The 25,261-nt window shown below is 45.1% G+C and overlaps 3 protein-coding genes across 6 annotated transcripts; 2 read left to right on the top strand and 1 right to left on the bottom strand.

Moving 5' to 3' along the window:
- Positions 1 to 813: 813 nt before the first annotated feature.
- LOC136962998 (multidrug and toxin extrusion protein 1-like) lies at positions 814 to 8,955 on the bottom strand. Of its 2 annotated transcripts, none has more exons than XM_067256950.1 (17): positions 8,697 to 8,955; positions 7,687 to 7,788; positions 7,488 to 7,556; positions 7,236 to 7,384; positions 6,924 to 6,961; positions 6,362 to 6,406; positions 6,142 to 6,239; positions 5,699 to 5,796; positions 5,404 to 5,517; positions 5,145 to 5,212; positions 4,923 to 5,031; positions 2,496 to 2,571; positions 2,321 to 2,390; positions 2,076 to 2,208; positions 1,843 to 1,937; positions 1,444 to 1,575; positions 814 to 1,278 (listed from the first exon to the last, which is right to left on the bottom strand). In XM_067256950.1, exons 6-17 carry the CDS (start codon positions 6,401 to 6,403, stop codon positions 886 to 888), a joined length of 1,428 nt encoding a protein of 475 aa, XP_067113051.1. In that variant the 5' UTR covers positions 6,404 to 6,406; positions 6,924 to 6,961; positions 7,236 to 7,384; positions 7,488 to 7,556; positions 7,687 to 7,788; positions 8,697 to 8,955; the 3' UTR covers positions 814 to 885. The 2 variants fall into 2 exon arrangements, with proteins under 2 accessions (XP_067113051.1, XP_067113050.1); XM_067256949.1 differs by having other exon boundaries at positions 6,924 to 6,966; positions 8,697 to 8,848.
- A 7,010-nt stretch (positions 8,956 to 15,965) lies between these two features.
- Positions 15,966 to 18,083, top strand: tmigd1 (transmembrane and immunoglobulin domain containing 1). Its single transcript, XM_067257611.1, has 6 exons — positions 15,966 to 15,983; positions 16,243 to 16,328; positions 16,528 to 16,812; positions 16,946 to 17,230; positions 17,432 to 17,535; positions 17,909 to 18,083. The coding sequence occupies exons 2-6, from the start codon at positions 16,256 to 16,258 to the stop codon at positions 17,918 to 17,920; spliced, it is 759 nt and encodes a 252-aa protein (XP_067113712.1). The 5' UTR covers positions 15,966 to 15,983; positions 16,243 to 16,255; the 3' UTR covers positions 17,921 to 18,083.
- Positions 18,084 to 19,367: 1,284 nt separating this feature from the next.
- LOC136963328 (protein PIMREG-like) lies at positions 19,368 to 23,889 on the top strand. Of its 3 annotated transcripts, XM_067257431.1 has the most exons (6): positions 19,377 to 19,442; positions 19,898 to 20,189; positions 20,333 to 20,670; positions 20,804 to 20,899; positions 22,143 to 22,184; positions 22,831 to 22,969. In XM_067257431.1, exons 2-5 carry the CDS (start codon positions 19,899 to 19,901, stop codon positions 22,174 to 22,176), a joined length of 759 nt encoding a protein of 252 aa, XP_067113532.1. In that variant the 5' UTR covers positions 19,377 to 19,442; position 19,898; the 3' UTR covers positions 22,177 to 22,184; positions 22,831 to 22,969. The 3 variants fall into 3 exon arrangements, with proteins under 3 accessions (XP_067113530.1, XP_067113532.1, XP_067113531.1); XM_067257429.1 differs by lacking the exon at positions 22,143 to 22,184 and having other exon boundaries at positions 19,368 to 19,442; positions 22,831 to 23,889; XM_067257430.1 differs by lacking the exons at positions 19,377 to 19,442; positions 22,143 to 22,184 and adding an exon at positions 19,553 to 19,581 and having other exon boundaries at positions 22,831 to 23,889.
- The last annotated feature ends 1,372 nt before the right edge of the window (positions 23,890 to 25,261 follow it).

The following is a 25,261-nucleotide window of genomic DNA, read 5'->3' as shown; positions in this document are numbered from 1 at the left end:
TCAGGTGGCTGAGCGGTTAGGGAATAGGGCTAGTAATCAGAAGGTTGCTGGTTCGATTCCCTGGCCGTGCAAAATTATGGTGTGTCCTTGGGCAAGGCACTTCACCCTACTTGCCTCGGGGGAATGTCCCTGTACTTACTGTAAGTCGCTCTGGATAAGAGCGTGTGCTAAATGACTAAATGTAAATTATTAAGGCCTGGATTAAACTGTGAACACAAGCATTGATGTTCAATATGAGCAGTGTTCCTTCTACGTAGACTGTCACTGTCTGTTGAACTTGGTGTTCTTACTTTATAAACCTTGCCTATTGAACATGCAAATAAACACTTGGGTCAAAATGAATATATTAAAAATTATTTATTGATTCATACTGTACCATTGGACTTCATAATCTAGGTCAGTTTAGGAAAATCAATTTTCTTTTCACATTTGAGGTTGGAGTAAATCAGCCCTCGCCTTTTTGTGAGTACACCTAAAAGTAGTGCTATACCTAGAGCTGTGCACTCAGTATTACAAAGTACAAATTCATATTTGACATGTCGAGTTTGTAAAGTACAAAACTAATTCTTGCATGAGACATTTACAGTTCATTAGATCAATGTTTTGTTTCAAGCTAAACTTAGTTTGTCATAAAGAATCATGATGGAGGAGAAAGAAACAAAAATGTTCGGAAGCGTGAACCAGACTGATACTGTACTCCCGCCCCAAGACAGCAGCAGGGAAAATGTAATGCAACAGTGAGTAACCAATCACAAATGTAATATTGGAGTTTAAATGAGAAGGCAACTCTGCAGTCTTCCAAAGTCTGTTGTTCCTCCACCAGTTCCTCCACTAGTCTTGTCTCCACCTACCCCTCCCCCCACTCCCCGGTTGCAGTGCGGCACCTCAGAGGGTTAGGTGGGGCAAGGTCAGGTCAAGCCAGGGGGCTGGTGTCGGGGTGGAGGAGTAGTTGGCCCAGTCCAGTAAGGTCAGGTTACTCCGGCTCTGTATGGAAGGCTTGGGAGGGGGGCAAGCCAGGTGGACAGCGACCCCTGTGGCCAGGATAACCAGTAACACCAGCAGGGTGAGGCCTCTCCGCAGCACCAGCTGAGACATGGACAGCTCCGTTTCAGTCTGGCTTTCAGGGGCCACGCCCCCTCCCTCGGCCTCGCCAGCGCATACCCCTGGCCCTTTGCTGATGCCTCCGGCCCTCAGTCCCTGCTTCTCCCCTGTACCCTGTTCCTGTGTGCTGACTGGGGTGTGCCCAGCTGCTTTGAGAGCCTCATTATCTGACTGGATCTGCAAGGAGAGACACAAACAACAATCCAGCAAGAGCTAGCCTTCAGTGTGGTATGAACACCACCACGGTTTTGTCCACCACTATCAAACATAAACACGTAATTGTAAAATACACACACACAAACACATTCTCACTCTCACGCAACTCTCGATGTACACATTTACCATGTCAGAGTTGAAAGTGGGCCGTGGATATTCGGACCCCTCTGGAATCAATGTGTCAATCACAGGATGTCCAATAGGAGCCTTTGACGGCACAATTGTGACAGGCCTACCCTTTCCAGCTCGCACTTGGGCCTGCAGAGATATCATGTAACTCATGATTAAATCAGGGCTGTCTTAAGTACCAGAGCCCCCGCTCCACCCCACCAAACGCACAATGACTGTGTTGGAGTTCAGATCAGTCATGCATTTTACCCAAAGTGTACTGTCCTGTTCTGGAGTTCTGTCACGATTAATATTTGATTTCTGCACGGTTAAACATTCTTGTATGACTAGGTGAGAGTGTGACAGGGTTGCGTGCACTTGGCAGTGAGCATCTTCACTACCCACTCTGTACTGTACCTCCTCTGTGACTTTGTGCCAGTTGAGTTTGAAGATGAGGATGATGAAAAACGTCATCTGGATCACAATGCAGATGGACAATCCTGCCCAAAACCCTGAGAGGGGGAAAAAAACATGGAGACAGAGAAGGAGAGGGAGAGAGAGAAAAATCTACTCCATTCTACTCAAACCCAAGAAAGAGAGACCGAGGGAGAGAACAGAGAAGATGGAGGGATGGCACAGGGGATCCTCACCGATTATCCTGAGCTTGGCAGCAAACATCAGGGCAGTCCCCACAGGTAGGCCTATAAAGTAGTACGTCACCAGGTTCGTTAAGGCAGCTATCTTCTGTTTCCCAGCCCCCACCAGGATCCCTGTGCACACACACTGACAAACACACCAAGTAAGACGCCGAGTTGCTTTTTCAGTCTCAGATACAGACTATCCTGCCAGTCAAAACAAGGTCCCAGCTCAAATGTTTCCTCTCAAGGCAGCTCACCACGATAGCATCAAAGAACTGTGTGAACGCGTAGAGGGTGAGGTTTTTGGACACCAACTCCACAATGTTCCTGCAGAGTACACGGCAAGAAGACAACAAATTAAGAGGTGTTTTTTTTGTTACCAACGGGATTCAGAATTACACGCTGGTCTATCACAGTGATTGTGTTACTCACTGATCGGAGGTAAAGATGCAGCCCAGCACTGACTTGGAGCCAAAGATCCCCACCCCCTGGAACAGGGCCAGCAAACCTGCAGTAGAAACATGCTACTATGTTAGTGTATGTGATTGTATGCTGTTTAAATGCTGCATGAATGTGTTTGTCTCATGTGTATCTACTTGTATACGTTGTGTGTGTGTGATGTATTGTGACAACCCCGAAGAGTCAAGGGGCTGAGATGCACACACTTTTGGAGAATTGTTGGCAGAAAGCAGTTTTAATCTCTTGCCATCACTTTAATTGACAAAGGTGACGAAGGAAAAATTATATCTATAAAAACAACAGAAGTCTTCTTCTTTTGAAGATTGAAGTCTTTTTTCTTTGAAGCTTCTCTTCGGTGAACCCAGCTCCAATTGTGCTGCTTGTCGGGAAAGCATCTGAATATACCATCCATGAATGCCTGTGAGGTGGATTGTGTTGCTTTCCGTAGTATCTTGTAGAATAGGGTTGTTCTACTAGAGTCTACTTCTTCTTCATGTTCTTAAACTCTCTGGGGATGTCTCACTTCCCCATACCAAGAAGAACTCCCAATATGACCCCGCAGCAGGTGTCCCGTCTGGACAGTGCATGCACGTTGGCATGTTCCCTGCCAGGCTGATGTTTCACCTGAAAGTTAAAGGCTATGACCCTTGGCAAATCTTATACCCAGGGTAAGGGGTGTCCTCTATCCCCAGCTTGTACTATGGGTGTCTGGGACATGGGTACCGGTACAATCCATCTGGTCTTGGAAAAGCCATCTTTGGCCCTGGATGTGAGGGACACCTGCCAGTACCCGTTTGACAGATTTGAAGTTTTCTCCAATGAGCAGTGGTGCCAATGCGGTACCAGGCCTGCATGAATTGAGAAGTGTCTCTGGGGGAATGGATACCTTGACTTGCCTGGTTGGGTATGTCTTCGTGTCCCTATGGATGCAGAATACTGTAATGCTGGGGCGTCTCCCAAAGCCAGTTCAGGGAGGACGAAGGTGATGACGCGCCCAAAATCCATGAGAGCGTGGGTGTAATGGCGACCCACTTGGATGACCAGATGAAGGTTGGAAGGGGCTTTATGAGCCCAGAACGTGGTGAGCAGGCAGTGTCCTGAAGGTCAACCTTCCCCTTTTCTTGCGGGGAGCATATGGACGTCCTGGACGAGGGAGGTGGGGGGGGGGGCATCGTCTGGCGAGAGGACCCTTTTGTCCGCAATTGAAGCACCTCCAATCATCAGGTGGCTTGGGGTTTGGGGTCGACAGAGCCCTGGAAGCCCGGCCCCAGAAGGGTCGGTCTGTGGGTCCCTCCTGACGACATCAGCTGGGTACAGGTTTAGCCATCATCTCTTTAATTACTCCCCTTAAGAATCCTGATTAGCCCGTCAACAGAGGTGGTGTGATTCTGGGCAGCCTGACGCTTGGAAGAGGCTAAATGGATGCTTCGGTCCTATACAATGTAGTTGAGGGCTGTTGGTCCCTCTTCCGACATCTGCCAGCTCCAAGTCAGGCAGACAAGCTGAGTAATTTGACTGCGGACTTGTCCGCGAGGGTCGAACTCCCAGGCGTGTAACTGTTACCCTTGAACTGGCAGGCTGTTTCCATACTGGGTGAGGATGGCGGTTTTCGCGGCTGCCTCAGCTGTTCCTTGCAGGCTTGCTGTGCTCCCCCAGTCAGGTAGGGTGCGAGGACATGGCCTTGCTCGGGGTTTGTCTTCGTCAGAAGCATTGCGGGCACAGTTCTCAGGTCAGGTCAGGAAAGTTGGGTTGTCAGCCGTGTGATCGCCACCACTCCCTGGGCCTGTTGGGCCTGAGCCGGGAGCAACATAGTTTGTGTGTCAGGTAGTGGTTTCATAGTGCCCACATTCTTCACCAATTGTGACAACCACAGATAGTCTTGGGGCTGAGACGCACACAAGGAGAATTTGAGGCATAAAGCAGTGGTAAGCCCTTGATGAAAAAAACAAGTCTTCTTCCTTTGAAGCTTCTCTTTGGTGAGCCACACTGAAAGTGGAATAGTTGCTTGTTTATGTTTGTAGGGCATGGAGCAGAATGTGTTACATTAACGATTACATGTGGACTCACCATCTTGTTGATTCGCATCGTTCGCTTCTTTGAGCCTTGTTGGCTTGTTTTTTTTAGATCACTGTGCAGATTATCTGACCAGCTCCAGCAGTGCTGCTCTTGCGAGAAAGCAAGTAAATGGAGCATCTGAATACATCGTCCATGATCTGGCCGTGAGTCTGCTTGAGTTGCTTTCCATAGTACAACACGTTCTTCATGTGCTTAAGACTCTCCGGGGATGTCACAGTATGTGAACTTGTTTGCATGGGGGTGTATGTGTGTGTATTATGTGTCTACTTGTATGTAGTATGTGTGTAGTGTGTTCATATGCATTTGCATGTGTTAGCGTCTGACCTGACAGAGCCAACGCCACCTTGCATGTGATGATGGCGCTGGATGTGTCCCCCGCACCCAGGGCGTTTCCCACTCGCACGCAGGTGGCCGCGTGGACGCCCAAAGGGAACTGTTCGGAACAAAATACCTCTGTTAGCGCTGAGCCACAGCAGGTACTGTGTGGGAGAAAAGGGGGGGGGGGGCAGCAAGATAGGGAAAAATAGAGGCAGGTCATTGTCTCACCATGTAGGTGAGAGCTGCCAGCTCCATGAAGACGTGCTGGGCAGCGAGATCCACCTCCCCTAATATCCCTGCAGAGGGAAACAGGAGATGGGGATGGGGGGCGGGAGGAGCGAGGTGGAAGGTGATGGAGACAAAGAGCAGGAAAGAGAAGCCAGGCGTGGTGAGGGTTCATTGTTTCAAGGTGTATGGTGAAAAATAAACAAGTAATTGCTTGCAGACACACACATAAACACACACACAAACACACACAGATACTAACCGGCAAGGAAACTTCCAATCTCCCAGACCCACCATTCAAAGCAGACCATAAGTGTGCTGGGAATAGCCAGCTGCATGTAGGAGCCCCATTCCTGCAAACTGTCAGTGGACCAGCCTATGGGGACACCCAGAGTTAAACACACACATGTAAAAAGTTGCATCCTTTGATTTAAAAGCATCACGATACTCACAACTCATCTGTAGAGGGAGACAAAGTTCTATTTCACCAGTACACTGTATGGGTAGATTGAAAGGGTGTTTGGTTAGAATGGTGTGTGTGTGTGTGTGTGTCTCACCTCCCCATGTGTTCCTGTGCAGCCCTCTCCAGCAGATGTAGGCATACAGTAGAAGACAGATGTAGATCTGAGACAAGCTATTGGCTATGGCTGAGCCCCTACAAAAAAGTAAAGTGTGAGTACACTGTAACAATGCCATATTCCCAGGTTCTTTCTTATTTATATAATAGTATCATTCTACATTTGTGAATTGTAAATAAATGTTTTTTCCCCTGTTAAACCATTCAGTGTCAATATTCCCAGTACTATGGTAATACAGATAGAGTGCTATGGTACTACAGATACACTACTACGTTACAGTTACAGTAAGATGGTTTTTCAGTTACAGTAAGATAGTACTACTATGGTATTACAATTACAGTACTATGGTACTACAGTTTCAGTATTGTGGTATGACAGTTTCAGTATGGACAGATGAAATAGGAGCAGGAGAGCACACCTACAGGACTCCCATCTCCAGGTTGAATATCAAGACGTAGTTGACGCCCACGTTGATGACGTTGGCTATGGCCGCTGTGTACATCTGGGGCAGGATGATCCCCTGGAACACAACCAGACACACAACAAACATCAGGCACCTTCACAGAGCCACCGAGAACCACCCATCCGTTTCACGTGACAGAACATGCAACACACACAGGCAGGTTATGTGCGAATAGATACCTGGCTCTGGAGGTAGGATGACTGGAGCTGGTGAAGGAACATAGCCTGGGACACAGAGAGACAGTGGAGGGGGGGGGGGGGGGGGGGGTTTGTGAGCACAGTAGTCAGGACTGGAGGGCAAGGCAGGACTCACTGACTGTGCATCTACCCTAAGGGGTCCTCTATACAGAAAGAAATAACAGTCAGACTCTTGACTCCCTCATCTGCATGTTTTAGATGTTACCCTGCTCCAACACACCTGATTCAAATGAATGGGTCATTATCAGGCTTCTGCTGAGCTTGATAACAACCCATTCATTTGAATCAGGTGTGTTAGAGCAGGGAAACATCTAAAACATGCAAGGAAGGCGGGCCTCCCAGGACCAGAGTTGTGAAACACTGCCGTAGACAGAATTCAGACTATATTCAGAAATAACTTGCAGGCGCGATTGTCAAGATCCAGACTGAATATTCAGGGTTTCAGGCAAAACATTGACAAGTCAGACAGAATACTGATACTATGGACAAAACCCATACATGGGTTTTGTCCATGAGGACACCGTTTTGAGGAGTCTTTACTCACCGGAACGGCAGGTAGGAACGCCGTCACATAGAGATGGGCTACCCTAAGACAAGGAGACACGCGGGGAAACACCTGTAGCCTTTTTATTGTTTTGTTTTTTCCAAGTGTGTGCACAGGTGTAAGTGTGTGTTTGCTTCGTTGATGGGGGGGTTGGTGGGGGGTTGGGGGGGGTGGCGGGGTGGGTGGGGAGTCTGTCCGTTTGTTTTTGTGTCAATGTTTTTATTGTAGTTGTTGTTACTGCTGTTGCTGTTATTACTGTTGTCATTGTTGCAGTTGTTTTTGCTTTTGGTGTTGGAGCTGGGGTGCCCCTACCTGGCCACCTCCTCCTCCTGTTTTAGGAGCAGCAGGAGGTTGTTCGTGTTGATGAGCAGAGCCCAGCATGGCAGACAGAAGAGCAGCAGGATCAGAACCCCCCTCTGGAGGATCACCCCCACGCGCTTCAGGTTCTTGCTGCCGAAGGTCTAACAACACACACACACACAAGCTATAGACTACAACTACAACACACACCACGTGTACAATTGAAATACTTGCACGGATGGACACACGTGCGTGACCACACACCTGAGAGATCAACGTGTCACAAGCCAAGGACAGGCCATAACCGGTCGCTGTCGTGGTAACACCGATGATCTGAAAGAAGACAAACCCAAAACAGCCCCAAATTGTCAGTTCAAGACGACAGTAAAGAACAGTGGGCCTGGATTGATCATCTCTATTCAGAGCGGGAGCATCACTGCACATAATTGGGAGTGGTACGTACCGTGGAGGCCAGAGCATAGCCGGCAAGCTCTGCGTTGCCGAGGTGACCACAGAATATGGTGATGACAAACGGCAAGAGGAGGTTTAAGATCCGAGACACCAGCTATGGGGACAGACAGGAAGGAAGGAAGGAAGGAAGGAAGGAAGGAAGGAAGGAAGGAAGGCAGGCAGGCAGGCAGGCAGGCAGGCAGGCAGGCAGGAAGGAAGACAGACAGGAAGACAGACAGGAAGACAGACAGGAAGGCAGACAGGAAGGCAGGCAGGAAGGCAGACAGGAAGACAGACAGGAAGACAGACAGGAAGACAGACAGGAAGGCAGACAGGAAGGCAGACAGACAGACAGGCAGACAGACACATGGGAAGGCAGGCAGACAGACATATAGGTAGATAGACACAGAAAGGGAGACAAACGAACAGACTCATGTCAACACATAGGTACAAAGACAAAGGCTCAAATGACAACACGTTTAACTTCTTCATCATGAACACACAGCCTTCGGACTCACCCCCGCCACTTCTATTGTGACCAACTCGACTGGAGGAATGTAAATGATAACAGAGATACATCTGTGAAAACGAACCATTCTATCCTGGCCCTGTCACATTACACTCTACCGCATGTGCACGCTGAGCATTCAGCATAGCATGCAGTGTAGCTCTCTGGTATTCTTAATCTGAAAGGTCTGTAAAACATTGGGACAGAGGTAAGGCTTCCACATTTACTGTACAATGACAGTACTAGCAGTTGCTTTGCTCATCACCTTGATTGACTCTGCTTGTTACCCTGCACAGACTCTCTCTTCCTCTCGCCCCCCCCCCATCCAGTGCTGTTCCCTTCTATCACTCTACATTTGGCTCTGACTCAGCTCTTTCTCTCTGTCTCTCTTTCTCTTTTGTTGTCTCTCTGATAATCTCCCTCTCTCCTTCCTCTACATTATTCCCTCACTGTCTCTCTGTCTCTCCCTCCAGCACCCCCCCCCCCATCCCCCCCCCCCCCCCTGCTCCCCTCACCAGTGGGCCTGTCAGTCTCAGGACATGGTAGAGCTCCTCTCTGTAGGCCAGGGGGATCCAGCGTCTCAAACACGCGCAGTAGAAAAGTTTGGAGCTCACAGCCGCCACCTCTCCGTCCTCTCCTTCAGCTCCGGCCGACCTGCCAACCGCCCCCACGGCAACTTGCCCGGCACCCAGCAACGGGCCCGTGGGCTCCGAGACCCCCGACTTTTCCATTCAGCAGAGAGAGAGAGAGAGAGAAAGACAGAGAGAGAGAGAGGGAGAGGGGACGGAGGGAGAGAGAGAGAAAGACGGATTATGCCCTAGCATGGGACAACCAGTTCATAGAGGCAGGCTTAGGGAAAACAAGGAAAACACACCTCCTGTGAATTAATGATTAAAGAGCTTACAAACTCCCAGAGGAGGGAGTTGGCGACAGGGCGAATAAAGGCGAGGGAGAAAAGAAAAGACAAGAAGAGAGGGAGTTTGTAGGGGGGCAACCAGGCTCTGTATTTGTCACTTTAAGGGACAGAGCAGGGCTGACCAGTGCTGAGAGAGGCCAAGCAGGCGTCTCTCTCTTTTTGTATTCAGCACATTACGTTGTTTGTTGAACAAGTGTTCCTCTGTGTGTGTGCGTGGATGTATGTGCGCTACGTTTGTGTGTGTGTATATTTATTAAAGTGACTTGCTGTTTCACTGTAATCTGATGAGGAATGCTTGTGAATACACACACAAACTCGGAACAGTGTGAGGATAGTTAATAACTGACTAGAAACATTGCAGACTTACAGTATGTGTGTTTATAAGTGTGTTTAAGTGTATTTGTGTCGCTGCTGTGTGTTTGTGTATATGTGCCTTGTGTGTGTGTGTGTGTGTGTGTGTTAAATATTCAGGGCCTACCCTTCACCCCAGTGCACTTTGACCTTTGGGCTCACAAAGGCCATAATTTTGGAGACACTTGCACAACCTGCATGTTTCTATCATGTCAAGTCTAGAATGAATGAATGAAGAATGCCTGACAAAACCAGACACACACACAAACACAAATGCACACACAAACACAACCAGATATCAACAAATAACCTGTTCCATAAAGGCCGCTCAAAAAAGCTGTGATTGAAGTCCCAAACCTAACTTGAATTAACCTAACAAGTCAGTCGGGGCTAAAGCGGTTCCATTAAGGCCAATTCTAGTTTACGCAATCCGATTAATTCGAGTCAGATAGTCAAGATAATTGCGGGTGCATTATATTCTTATGCAGCCCGAGAGATTGAACATGGATCATATAGATTCACCATTGCAAAACACAATGTTCATGGCCATGTGTCTTCTCACCAAAAGAACTTTCTTTTTAAACCCCTTATGAGGACAGCTCCCTCATCCACCACTTCACCAAAATAAAATGACACGTCATGATTGACCTGAACAATAGGCTACATAGGTTGAGGTCCTTTTTTATAGACTTTTACTTCATTGATTACCACAACCATACAGTGCATCTGTAAAGTATTCACAGCGCTTCCCTTTTTCCACGTTATGTTACAGGCCTATTTCAAAATGGATTACATTTCCTGTAAATTCTACACACAATACCCCATAATGATACTGTCCTTTTTTCTTTTGCAAATCTATAAAAAAAACATAAGTACATAAGTATTCACAGCATTTTCCATGACTCAATATTGAGATCAGCTGCATCCTGTTTCCACTGATCATCCTTGAGATGTTTCTACAACTTGATCGGAGTCCACCTGTAGTAAATTCAGATGATTGGACATGATTTGGAAAGGCACACACAAGAAATTGTCTCTAGACCTCTGAGACAGGATTGTATTGAGGCACAGATCTGGGAAAGGGTACAGAAAGAATTCTGCAGCATTGAAGGTCTCAATAAACACAGTGGACTCCATCCTCTGTAAATGGAAGAAATTTGTCCGCCCGGCCAAACTGAGCGATCGGCGGAGAAGGGCCTTAGTCAGGGAGGTGACCAAGAATCAGATGGTCACTCTGACAGACCTCCAGTGTTGCTCTGTGAAGAGAGGATAACCTTCCAGAAGGACAACCATCTCTGCAGCACTCCACCAATCAGGCCTGCATGGTAGAGAGAAGCCAGACAGAAGCCATTCCTCAGTAAAAGGCACATGACAGCCTGCCTGGAGTTTGCCAAAAGGCACATGAATGACTCAGACCATTTGAAACAAAATTCTCTGGTCTGATGAAACAAAGATTTAACTATTTGTCCTGAATGCCAAGCGTCATGTCTGAAGGAAACCAGGCACCTCTCATCACCTGGCCAATACCATCGCTACAGTGAAGCATGGTGGTGGCAGCATCATGCTGTGGGGATGTTTTTCAGCGGCAGGAACTGGGAGACTAGTCAGGATCGAAGGAAAGATGAATGCAGCAATGTACAGAGACATCCTTGATGAAAACCTGCTCCAGAGCGCTTTGGGGCAAAGGTTAATCCTCCAACAGGACAATTACCCTAAGCACACAGCCAAGATGACAAAGTAGTGGCTTCAGGTCAACTCTGAATGTCCTTGATTGGCCCAGCTCTGGCCCAGACTTGATCCTGATTGAACATGTCTGGAGAGCACTCTGAAAATGGCTGTGGACCGACGATCCCCATCCAACCTGATGGAGCTTGAGAGGTCCTGCAAAGAATGGGAGAAACTGCCCAAAAATAGGTGTGCCAAGCTTGTAGCATCATACTCAAAGACTTGAAGCTGTAATTGATGCCAAAGGTGCTTCAACAAAGTATTGAGCAAAGGCTGTGAATACTTTGACATGTTATATTTTACTTCTTAAATTTTTGCAAATCTATAAAAGATTGAACAACTTTTTTCACTTCGTCATTATGAGGTATTGTGTGTAGAAGTTTTTGAGGGAAAAAAATAATTTAATCCATTTTGGAATAAGGCTGTAACGGAAACAAAATTTGGAAAAAGTGAAGCATTGTGAATAATTTCTGGATGCACTGTATGCCCACTAATGACACAAGGCAGGATAGTGGACCCAAGTGCGGACAGGATGCCGGGGATTTTGCAGTAGGCTGATTTATTTTCACCAAAGCGATATGGTCGTCGAGGGGCAAGCAAAGGTCGGCAACAAGGCAATGGCAGACAAAACATGGGATTTCAAAATCCAGATCATTCTGATCAGGATTAAACTTTTTGAACAACTGGGCCCTATAAATGAGTCTGACTAACTGACATAAGCCTGGCTTATTTGGTAAACTCGTTTTATGGAACAGGCCTCAAGGATTTATCTTTCAGGCCGGAACCAACACCAGTGGTGTAACAAAAACAGACTCCGAGAGGGTTTATTTAATCACAGTGCAGTCAAGGTCCAAATAGAGATCAGTAACCAAGCAGACAAGGCAATATAGATCATCCAAAAGCATAGTCAATGTTACAGACAATGGTGGTAATTACAGGCAAAAGGGCTGTGTAGGTTAACCAAAAACAGTCAGGAGGATCAGGCATAAGGTCGAAAAACACAGACGGACTAGACTATAGCGTACAAACCCTCAGACTGAACTAAGAAAAGAGCCAGACAAAAAACAAAGGAACACAGGGATTTAAATAGCATGGGTAGACAAAAGGAAATGACAAGCAACAGGTGAAACCAATGATCCAATTAAAACTCTGGAGAGGCAGCGTGCACCATAAACTTAAGTGTGACAAGAAATGTCCTCTTTCATATCTCTGTCTTCCTACATGGGCAAATCTATCCAATTACATAAAATACCTGGTCACTTCTATTAAGACTGAACAGCATTTTAAACTGCACCATACAATATACTATACATAACTATATTGATGTGCAGACATTCCACTTTAGACTGTGCTTTGTTGTGCTGTACTGAATATGCAATACCTGCGATAGCATTGTCTATACTACACCTTACCCCCTACCGACATGACATACGTACAGACGTACATACGGTCAAACTGAATTCTTGTGCAACAAAAGCTATTGATTTGAAGGGGGGGGCAAAAGTGGGTGGGTGAGTGAGTGAGAGTGAGTGAGGTGTCCTATCTTATAATTCTTGTCCCCAAGTGTATGGCAACCACAACTAACCTTTGGTCCCATTTGTGTGTGTTATCACGCAAATGCACGTGATTGGGGGGATACTTGTGAGAGAGTAAAAATATAAATAATAAGACTGAAAAAAAGCCTCAAGCTCACACAACTATTCAATGACAGTTAAAGACTAGAAGACATACTGAGTATATCTAAGAGGATGTTCAGGGTTGTTGAGTGTTTCAGAACAATGTAGTTTTCACAATTGTGTCAATTTTGAGTCTTCAAGTTCATACATTTCAGGATCACAGAGCTCTCAAGATTGTAGAGTGATTAGCACACTGTTTAGGTTGTTGCGTACAGGATCGGTGAAGAGCAGGGGTCCCAAAACTTTTTTCTGCAAGGGCCAAATCATTTTTCTTTTCTTTAATGTGGGGCTGGGTCGGTCTGTAACAGAAAATTATATGGGCCGGAGTGACTATCAGTATTATTGTGGAGATTTTATTATGATTTTAAATGTATTTATTATGCTAGATTAGTTTATTATTTTGTTATGCACCGTACATATCAAGGGATATATAGCCTATTAAAAGAGCATTATTGTTGGAATGCTGCTTCAGCATTCCAAGTATTGTTCTTTGAATCTTTATTCAACTTCTTCATATTAATATTATTCTATTTCTTCCGCGACACCTTTCAGCGCCTTCAAATCTTCAGCTATTAAAACCGTTCTGCTATCAAAAAATTCAGCAGTTTCAGGCCATGGGTGCTGTGACTTTTCAGCTTTGTACCTCTTATGCTTGATTTTTTTTCAAATCCTCTCAATCCTCTTAAACTTGTTTAACTTTCACATCCTTCTTCTTCCTCAATCCTTCAGCTACAGACACCATTTAAACTTTCAAATGTTGAAGAAACCCTAAACATTTTTTTTTATCTATTCAACTTTTTTTAATATCACTGATTATGTTTCATGAGTTTTTCAAACCGTTTCTGAGATTTACATGGGTGTGTATGTGAGAGCCTAGAGTGCTAGTGTTCAGTCAACTCGTCTCATTCAAAGACTAAGAGCACTATAATTTCAGCTACTAAAACGAATATTCTACTTCTACTACTTCTACAGCTAAGCTTTTCCCGCATTGTATTTCAGCTCTTAACATTGTTAGATGATGTTTTGTGTGACTCACACATTTTTGAAATTCATTTCAGCTTGCGGGTATTTTCTCATTTCTGTATTTTCAGCAATTTTATTTTTTATTTTTTTCTGCTTTCAGCATTCCAACGCATTTTCTGCAGGAAATGCACTTTCTAGTTACTATTGTAATGACCTTTTTTCATATTCATTGCTATTTAAATCAAAACATTTACTCACTTATGCACATAATCATTGTCCACTGTGGACTTGTTGTCTGTTTGAATTTTCTTGCTGTCTCGCGTGCACCTGCTCGATCACGATGGAACGTTATATTGAATGTACCATTCTCTTGGTGGGTGAATCCAGCAAATAATTTGTTTACATTAATAATTATAGTTAATAACTGAGGGAGATTTTAATAGGTAATTACTAAGGGAAATTTTTGTTTGAAAACCAAACCTTCATTATCAAATACAGATATGATATGATTAAAACATATAGGCCTATTTAAAATACAAAATATGTTTCTAGCATTGTTCAGAGGGCCGGTCCAAATGTGTGGGCGGGCCATATTCGGCCCGCTGGCCGTAGTTTGGGGACCCCTGGTATAGAGGGTTTTGGATCATAATTTTCTGGGATGTCTTCATGGTACGTAGATGTGATGGTTGTGGAAGCCTAGATTCTCTGAAAGTCCCTGGTTGTCTGGCTGCCAGCTTGCGAGCAGTGGGACAAAGGGCATCAATACCGGCAGGTACTGTAGCTGCACCAATGCTGCCCTCTAATGGAAAACAGATGTAGTGTATGCTTGAGGAATCTGAAATACATGCAGTACCTTGACACACACTAACCAACACTAACAAAGCCAGGCACACTCATGCAGACACACACAACCTGTACAGTAGATGTTGCTGCCTAACCCCACCCTGTGACCCTGTCAGACAGAACCCATGATCTGGGGGTTGAATTAAAGAGACAAGACTTCCGAGCTCCAAATCATGCAGAGGTTTGGTCTTTATTTGCACACCCAGCTCCCCCCTCAAACACAGCCTACCCCTTATCTAGAGCCCACGTGTAATCAAGCGCTAGAACAACCAAGGTGCAGACAATCACACAGCCCCATCACAGGGAGCCAAATAATATCAACAGATACATACGTAACAAATACATAAAATAACAAATATATCAAATAACATACATCAAGCACATTATATTTATGCAAACGGAGAGGATCTCCGTCACAGACCCTGACCTTGGCCGGGTTTCCCAGATTCGTTAAGAAGCTCTTAACGGTAAGAGCTTCTTAGGTGCGTTCTTCTTAAGAGCGTTCTAGAGCGTTCTTAGAACGCTCTTAAGAAGCTCTTAGCGTTAAGAGCTTCTTAACGAATCTGGGAAACCCGGCCCTTGTCTACTGTTAAAATCTCTCCTTTTACTGCTTCTAACAGACTCTCCCAACTTCAACATCCTCTCTGACAAACGCTGTCATGAACACAAATTCATAGATAATCACCCCCCAAAAACATAAAACAAAACAAATGTGCCCCATTTTTTTTTATTTATGAACATTTAGTACTGAAAATATAAAGTAAGCTTAACACGAAGTTCATTATTCATTTCCCCTGCAATAAAAACAAACTCAAATAAAGTAATTTTTAGTGTCACAATAACAAGACACATTAAGACAGGGAATGTCTTTCTCTGCCCACATTTACATAACTCAAAGTGTCACTATAAACCAGCTGAGGAAGGCAAGACAGGTGTGTACGGAGGGGAGGGAGGCAGGGAGGGGCGGGAGGGAGGGGAAAAAGAACATAGGGATTAGAGACAGAGAGAGAGAGAGAGAGAGAGAGAGAGAGAGAGAGAGAGAGAGAGAGAGAGAGAGAGAGAGAGAGAGAGAGAGAGAGAGAGAGAGAGAGAGAGAGAGAGAGAGAGAGAGAGAGAGAGAGAGAGAGAGAGAGAGGAGAATTCTGGTAAGTATAAACGGTGTCCTAAGCTGAGAGGAGGAGAGGAGTATATAAGGGCTGTTCAAGGCTCAGACCAATCTTTACAACCTGCAAGGAAACCTACACAGAACTGTCTAACTTTATTGACTCCTCACAAATCACCCAAACATCATTGGAAGAACTACTGGAAACTTTTCACACAGAGTTAATGTGAGTATGGTATACATCTCTCTTTTACAGTAATTGTGACTTACGCTAATGGATGACAGCCTTGCCCATGATGGTGTCAGCAGCGTTTCAATGAAAATACTGTAACTGACATAACAAATCGTCTCTTTTTTAATCTCCTTCTATCCTCCTTCCTCTTGGTCTCTAGGTACATTACAAGGGACAAACAGCAATTCCCCTTAACTTGAATTAAAAACTTGTTCTTTCCAACCACTACCTGTTGTATCCCCACTGTCCACAGTGATTGCAGAACTATGGATAAAATGTTCTGGGTGGTGTCAGTCTGTCTGTTCCAGCTGGTGGTCTACACTGCAGCCCAGACCAGTGGTGAGTCCAATTTGGCACCTGGCAACATTTGTTGTCTGAATATTCTTCCCTCCACGGCTTTCTCCTATCATCAAATAACCTTGAAGTTTGTTGCGTCTTTAATGTTAATTTGTTCCTCCTCGCCCTTCCTTCTCGCCCTCCGCTCTCCCCTGCTTCATCCCTCCCTCCTCTCCCCACCATCCCCTCCTCTATGACTCAGGGCTCGTGGTTCAGTCAGTGCCACCGGTGATTGGGGGGGACATGGTTAAGACCAAACTGAAGGAGATTGTGTCTCTGACCTGTGAGTCGGCGGCCAGGGAAGAAGCCACTACAGAGCTAGAGTGGCTAAGGAACGGGGTGCAGGTGAGCCTGGCGGAGGGTAACAAGTTGGGTCGCAGCAGCCTCTGTGTCAGCCCTGTCACCCTGGAAGACCATGCAGCCATCTTTACCTGCCAGCTGAAGGGCGATGCCAGTGTCAATGCCTCAGTCACTCTGGATATCACATGTGAGTCCCCAAGTAGGAGTAGTCCTAGGTCAAATACTGTACCATGGGTGTGTTTGATTTAGTTACCATGGATAGTTAGACCGATGTAACAGTCCTAAAAGAGAAAACTTTAAAGTAAATCAAACATCCTCAGATGCCCCAGTGCTTTCCGGGTTGGAGGAGGTGTCCGTGGAAGAGGAGGCGGAGCTTGCACTGGAGTGCGATGTCCATGCCAATCCCTTTGTCTCTGTGTCATGGCAACAGCATGGAAAAGCACTCGACCTATCAGAAGGCAAATTTGTGGTGACCAATGATGGCTACAAGTCCCGTCTAACCGTGCTCCGAGTGGACAGAAGTATGCACCAGGGCACCTATGAATGTGTGACATCATCCGACGTCCACGGAACCCAGAGCAAGACCTTCAATGCCACCGTCACAGGTCAGAGCCAAGCCACAGCTCCCATGATGCTCAAGTTGAAAAACATACAAGTCAAGGTGTCTCTCCTCTCCTAAGATAACATACTGTATGTGTTAAAGTTTCAGGTGTCTTCTCAAAATCTGTCATTCTATCTCTTTGACTTCTTTTTTCCTTCTATCCATCTTTTCAACCATTCCTTTCATTTCTGCCTCTTGTCTTTAGAGAAGACGACAAAGTTTCCTCTGATGCCAATGATAGCAGGGCTGGTGGTGGTGTTCTGCACCATCCTGCTTGCTGTGGTGTCCCGTTGGAAGAAGATCACACAGGTAGCAGACCATGTGTACACACAAGCAGACTGTACATTCACACAATCAGGTGTACACACAGTTGCACAAAACCATATATGCCCACCTTCAAAAACACATAAATGCTGGTGCATGCACATACAGGCACACACACGGGAAAAAAATACATAGGCCTACAAACACACAGGCATAATACACAGACACACACAGATACATATACACATGTAAACATACAAACAAACAGATGTCAGACTGTGCACAAAAACTTGCAAGTTGCTAATCAACTAAACTATTAACATTAATATTTAAACCTGTTAGACTTACATTACCCAGTACAGATATGGGTTATATACAGTGCATGTGCATTTTCTAAGGATTCTTTTCGTGTTTACAGTGCTGCAAGTAGAGAAGTTACCCTTTGACCTGTCCAGGTCTCTGACCCTGTCCAATCAACATTGGGGACATGGTTTGGTGTTTGCTATTTGACAGCAGCTCGTATCTAGTACCTAAGTATCCACAGATTATCTGGACTGTACCATACGTACTGTGTCTCTTTGTAATTGATTACATCTGGCATTGTCATTAAATACTTGATGAGAGAAGGATGTACTTCCTAGTCTCTACCTTGACGTGCTTGACCATTTCATATGTTTGTTGGTGTTGTTAATTTTATATACAACCTTTGTATTTATTTCTTCAGCTAGTCTACTAGTTCAAATGGTTCTATATATCAACAATATTATTGTAGAAAAAGGTCCTATAGGTAGAACAATTTATCTTAGAGTGAGTTTGGGGATACTATGGAAAAGGTATGGGGTCAAAGAATCGAATGATGTGTGTGCAAAGGGTGGCATGATTACCTACATTTAGTAACAATAAGGAATTGAGCAAGGCTCATGATTTTGTTACACATTTACTGTCACCGAGACAGAGGCAAGGGACATTGACACGCCAGCACACACATGCCAGCAAACACTTACACACAGACCTACACACACACACACACACACACACACACACACACACACACAAACACACGCATGCACACACACACACACGCACACACACACATTTATGCAGTTCTTGGTTTGCTATTGCTAGGCTCAAGGTCAAGGATAATATCCTCAGTATTATAATCCAATAAAAAACATCTTTAACTGGTACACATAAAACAGAGAATATTTTGTGACCAAAACAATAAAAAGCTGTTCCAACAAGTGCAAAGGTTATTGGTGTTGATAAGCCGTCACACACACTTTAATTACACAAGTTTTACACATAAACTCAGTGCGAACACATATTGGTTTCGAAAAGTTGACAAAACATACACAATACATATACAGTGAACGGTAATAAATCCTTATCACTTCCTTATTACAGTTCCTTCTGTAGTAAACAATTTAATAGGCTTTGAATTTGAATCAACTATTTAGATTCTGGAATGTTGTTGCCTCTAATACATTAGACAGAAAATGGTGTTTGACATGGGCTTAATAAAGTGATACAACATGGAACGTAAAACTCATGATTCCTACCATAACCGGCTCAAGAATACATACTAATGTATAAGTGTTTAGAAATACGAATAGGGTATCATTTGATAAGTAATGAGAAATACCGTGCAAAGCAACTACATGAATATAAAAAAGTATATAAATCCTTAATCTGCTGAAATTTGGACTGGAGATAGTGTGTGTAGTCGGGAATGGAACTGCTCCGAGTGCGTTCCAACGATACCCCTGTCCGACCAATAACGTCCTTCTGAGGGTCTGACAGCACCAGCTGGGGAGTGGTCTCAAACCGGCACCGCCACCCAGACTCTCCAGCCTCCACCGCCAAATTCAAACCGAGAAAGAAAAGCCACCGGATCAAGTGCAGACCTGTTATCTTCAACGGAAGGCACTGCAGACTATTTGACCAACTTTAAGGTACTATACGTGCGAACTATCAAATTATATTTGATTTAAATTAATTTAGCTTGTTATCTCTTGTATCCAGACTGGCTAGCACTACCTAATCTGATGCTAGCGAGGATGCTAACAACAGTGCTCACTTTCCATTGTAGACGTAAGTCTAGTGTCCCTGGTGGTATGTTGCTTTAAGTTGTAAATTCCTTTGTTTAGTATGTCAAATGGCTCTAACTTTTGCCAATTATTTTCTACCTAGATGTCTATATATGATAGCTTTCATAGGCCCACTAACTAAGATGACTAAACGTATTGTGTTCACGGCGTATTTAAATAGAAAGTTTGCAGAATAGCTTAGCTAGTGCTAGCACCATTGTCTCACTACTCTAGTGGAGCTTAAGGATCCCATGCCGCTTCTTTCAAATAATCTTTCTAAAATGGGTTTCCCTCCCCCCGCCGTATTTTATCCGGCTCAGCATGACTTCCTCGGTAAGCACGGCTGTTGCAGGGGTGTGGCGGGCACACACGGTTTTGGATGAATCTGACGGAGTAGAGAGCTCACCCGAAGACCGCTTCCGAAAACTGCGCTCCTCGTCCTCTCTCAACTCTCTGAGAATGTCATTGAGGAAAAGGCTTCCCCTGCGGTCTGTCCAGGCAAACTCTCTCCCAGAGAATCCAACCTGGGAGAGCGTTGAGGCAGCACAGAAGACCAGCACCGTCCGCCAACTCTCACGCAGTGCTCGGAATTCCATCGGAGGACTGTACCAGGTATGGCAGCTAGCGAGCTAGGGAATTAAAGATTACATTTCACCTGTAATGACATGCAATTTGACAACAATGCACCAAATGTTCCTATGATTATTATTATTAATAATAATATTTCCTTCCTTATTTCCTATATATCTCTTCAGAGGCTACAGAGGAACAGAGAGTCTGTTCGTGAGGAGTGTCTGGTGGCCACACCGGGACGGATATGTGAAGAAGGGGAGAGCGTTGGAGCACCCTCCCATACCCCCAGAAGAACCCCAAGCAGACAAACCGCCTTCGTAGCCATTGCAACACCCAAGCGCACCCCGAAGGCAGCAGCCACACCCAAACGCACCCCAGCATCTAGGCGCACCCCCGGGGGGCGAGGGACCCCTGAGGCTGGGGTGAGGGGTGTGAGGATTGGCGGGGGCAGGAGACAGCTAGTCCGTATGGCAGCTCTTCGGAGTCCCTTTGCCTCTCCTAACACTCAGAACCAGAGGCGGTGAGCCACACACACATATAAATCCACCTACAAAAGAAAACCACTAACTAGTATTGGTTCTGGTGGGCCTGTCTCACCTCCAGGCCACACAGGTTTCCTTGGTTTAACATCTTATCTCTCTCCCCTCTGACAGGAAGTTTGACCGGGACCTGGAATGTGTATCCAGCGGTCTCAGGAAGCTGAAGAACCTCTCCCATGCTTTCAATAATGTAATTGGCAGAGATGACCGGTGAGAACTGTCAGAGAACTTTACTTCCGATACAGCAGAGAACACTGGGATGCTACCAAAGCAGAAACAGCAATAACTGAGTTCAAAACACTGTTGTTTCTTAGTGATCAAACATGAATCAGTGTTGACAGATAGATAGATTTAGTCCAGCCTACTTTATTGGCCCACAACGAGATAGATCACAATACTAAATGTTTTATAGTGTAACGTCAGTCATATATTTGAGATAAACAGCTGTTTTTAACATTTGTGCTGTGGGCATAGATTTTAGAATCAAGGTTTTTACTTATCCAAGTAGTCCAAGTTTTGTGTAAGGGCAAAAATGTCTGTGAGAGGGAGCTGGATTTGGGTTGGAAAGCAGAACAGAGGCATGTGTGTGTGTGTCTCACTTCCTGTTGTTCCTTCCCGCTCAGATACTGTAGGAGGGCGTTTCTTTCTTAACTTGAGGAGAAGCCAGATGATGTTTTAACGGTTGACTGACCCCTCCCCTTAACCTCCTCTCCCCCTCCCCACACACACACACACACACAAATATGTCAGTCTGCTCTAAGTAGCTGCTCTGGCTTCAGAGCCCCCCACCCCACACACAAACACACATTCCTGCCTGCGTAGAGTTTCAAAACGGGGCCCCCGTCTTGTTGTGGTATTTGTAGAAGGAGGAGGGAGAACGGTTGGGGTGAGTAGAGGGGAGGCCTTGGGAATAGAGGCCAGATTGGGAAGGCTGGGGGTTATGGGGTAAATATTCAAGAGGTTTTCGCCTTTGGCACTGTTTTTGTTGACATTTGAAATGTGTTGAACGGGATTGAAACATGAACTGACCCGCCAATGCTAAAAGCCATGTTTGTCCTTGGGGAGGGGATATTGTGTCAGAAAGGAAAGAGATAGAAGAATGGCAGTGAGGATGTACGATGGGTGTCTTTTGCTTCTTCTCTGAAGCTGTTCTTTGATTGGATGTACTCCTGAGTCCAAAAACGAATACCTTGTTTCTCAAGGTAGTGCCAACTCTGCTCTGAACAGAACAAGACTTCTCCAAATCCTGCTTAGTTCTGATTCTTCAAGCCTTATTACATCAGTGTGAACTTGCAGTGAGGGAGGTAGGAAGGGAAGGGGAGGGGAGAGAGAGGGAAAGAGGAGGTGGCAGGGAAGGATTATGAAGCATATGTGCTCATGGTGTCTAACATAAAACAGAAAGACCTCTCATTAGAAACCCTAACCTGACTTGTTTTCACCCTTTTTCTTCAAGCCGACAGTTCAGCTACTCCATAATGGCAGAGTAGAGACAAAGGTAAAGTCCCACTCCCTGAGACACACGCAAACTGCCTAAAACCAACCCAGCATAGGAAGTTGCATGAGTGTTTGTTCACTCACATTTGAATATGTTTATATTGTGTATGAGCCTGCCCAAACTATGAACTGCTAACTCAGAGTTGCATGGCTGGGCCGGGGGTTGCATGACGCTGCGTTGACATTGCATGGCCAGGCCCTCAGGACAGTCCACCAGACAGACTGACCGCACTGTCCTGACTACCAGATGCCAGAACACAAGTCCGCAAGTCATGGAGACATGACTGCCGCTGTTACATCAGATTTGAACCGTGTCAATCGTTGTTGTTGTCCAACACAAAGGAAGCTCTGAAATGATGACCTTGCTACCAGTTCGCTCACAGTTCTTTGCCATCTGCCCTCATTACCTCTCTCGGTCTCTCTCCCCTCTCTTTATTCTCGCCCTTTTTTTCCTCTTTGGCCTCACTGTCTTTCTGTCCCCTTTTCTGTCGCTCTCCCTCTCTCCATTCCTCTCTCCCTGGCTCCATTCCCCTGTCCCTCTCCGTTCCTCCTTTTTCTCTCTCGTCAACTCTCTTGTCCTCTCTTTCTCTTCTACTCTATACCCCTCTCCCTTCCTCTTCATTCCTCTCTCCATTACTCTCCCCCAGGTCCTGTGCAGCGGAGCGTTACGGAGGGGTGATGATGAGAAGGTTGGACCCCAGTGGCAGCATCAGCCGCTCTGCCCTCACACACCGAGCCCGCCGCCTCACACATACACTGGGCAGCTGGACACACAGCGCCCTTGACAACGTCAAACCCAAGTCCAACTGAAACCACACTCGCCGTCTGTTTGTGTGGGACAAGTACCCCCCCCCCCAACGGCAGTGGTGCTGTTACAATGTGTCTGTGTGTGTGTCTGTTCATGTCTGTGTGTCAAGGAAATTATCCTTCTAATGTGTCACATTACATGCACATTACGTGTCATTTATGATTGTGTTCTGTAGTACAAGACAAGGCTGGTTAGGACGTTTCTGTCCTCTGCTAGAGCTTATAATAAGACAAGTTTTGCGTGTGTGTAACTTCCACAGCTGCTGCATGACTGATTCTCTTCAGTCGTTTCTTGTGGTGCAGGACTGGCCTTAGAAGAACTATGACCAAACGCCACAGTACCAAACTTCAAACTAACATTGTACAAACATTATTGTAAGTGTAGACGTCACTCTCTAACCGTGTCTGACATTTAAAATCATACATACACAAGGCCAAAAATGATTGATGAACTAACACTATATGTTACTGACAAGGAGAGGCCATTGTAGTCATCCCTACATAGAATCTTGAAGACTTTATGTAAGCAATTATGTGCAACTAACCTTTGTAATGATATTTAGTGTCTTTTGATTGTGCCCAGCTTTATATTGAATATTTTTCTGTTAAAAAAGGCACCTATATTTTTGTATGTCACATCTACACAACATGTGGTGGGGTTTTTTAAAAACATTTTGTATGTCAAGTTTCATAGTTTACTGAGTAGGTTTAGTATGAGGGATAGACTGCTTTCTGCAGAACGGGACCTACAGTAAGATTTAAAGCTGTATACTTATTTTGCTGTTTCATTACTCTCAAGTAGTTCTATATTTATAGTGGTTCATGAAATTGAAAACTAAATATGTAGCCCATGATCTTGTTTACCTTTTTATTCATGATAATAAAAGAGCATGGCATGGTGTGAGTGTTATAGTGTCTTTATTAAGCAGCCTAGTAGTTATGTTGACTGACACAGCGACACCCACGTCTCATTCAAATGTCCAGAAGATAGCACTATAGAGTCGGTCCTCGACCCCAGGGATGCCTTCCACAGCTCTGATGGTCAAGTTAACAATGCCTGACCCAGCTTCCAGAACATATACGGTCTGTTACAGTCTACCAGCAGATACAGGCTTGAAAAGGTTTCAGTTTAGAATGAACGATGAATGAGCAACTCCATATGGAAGCAGCATCTGTCAGATCTGGCACATCCACGAGGCAGACAAAAAAACACCTACACAACAAGGCGGCACACCATCGCCGACTGTCATTCCAATCATATTTCTCCCTCATGATAAGACTCCAGAGAGTGCAAGGTAATATATGTTTGACACAATGTATTATGTGAGGAAAAATATCAAAACCCTTTTTTGACCAAAGTAATCTCATGTTAGGTAACATATTGCTCACTTAACAGACATAAGCAGGTCCTGGTTGTTCCTGAAATATCTCATAAGACTGGATAAGTGAGGGAGAAGATGGAGGTGACAATCAGGGAGACAGCACCAAACCTTCCCCAGGCTTACGTCCCCATCCCTAGTGGACAGTCTCAGCAATGCCCCTGAGGTCAACCTCCCAAAATACAGAGAAATGTTAAGGAAACTCGATATTTGCTGTGCTAATGTGCAAAAAAAAATCTGTGGTTATTTTTGTGTTTTGTAATATTATTGAATGTCTGACTGATTTTCTATAAATTTCACTGTATTAACATATGCAGTTCCAGGTGCAGTGAGTTGGAGAAGTCAGTGGTCACAATAGTCTCTTGATCAGCCTGGTCATCCTTCAGACAGACTGTCTGAAGATGTTAACATTAGATGTTAATAACAAAAAATAGGAAAGAATAACACCTAAATAGCTTTGATCCAACATTAACATACTGGACGGTGGACGAGAGAGAATTACTGTTAATACTGTGTCTGTACGTGTGACATGTCTAAATTTGGGGAGTCAGGTGGCTGAGCGGTGAGGGAAGCGGGCTAGTAATCTGAAGGTTGCCAGTTTGATTCCCGGCCGTGCCAAATGACGATGTGTCCTTGGGCAAGGCACTTCACCCTACTTGCCTCGGGGAGAATGTCCCTGTACTTACTGTAAGTCGCTCTGGATAAGAGCGTCTGCTAAATGACAAAAACATTTAAATTGTAATATACTTTCTCAGTCTTGCATAAGGAAGACAGGGAAAAGGGGACTACTACGGATAACTGCCGAAACTGACATGCGGCAAATCGGGGCATTGATTTGGAACTATGGATATCTGTGTTTCAACATCCGTTTGCACATTTCTGACCCTACTTT

This window comes from Osmerus mordax, chromosome 19 (genome assembly GCF_038355195.1).
Source record: "Osmerus mordax isolate fOsmMor3 chromosome 19, fOsmMor3.pri, whole genome shotgun sequence".
Classification (NCBI taxonomy): domain Eukaryota; kingdom Metazoa; phylum Chordata; class Actinopteri; order Osmeriformes; family Osmeridae; genus Osmerus; species Osmerus mordax.
This window is presented reverse-complemented; position numbering and strand designations above follow the sequence as displayed.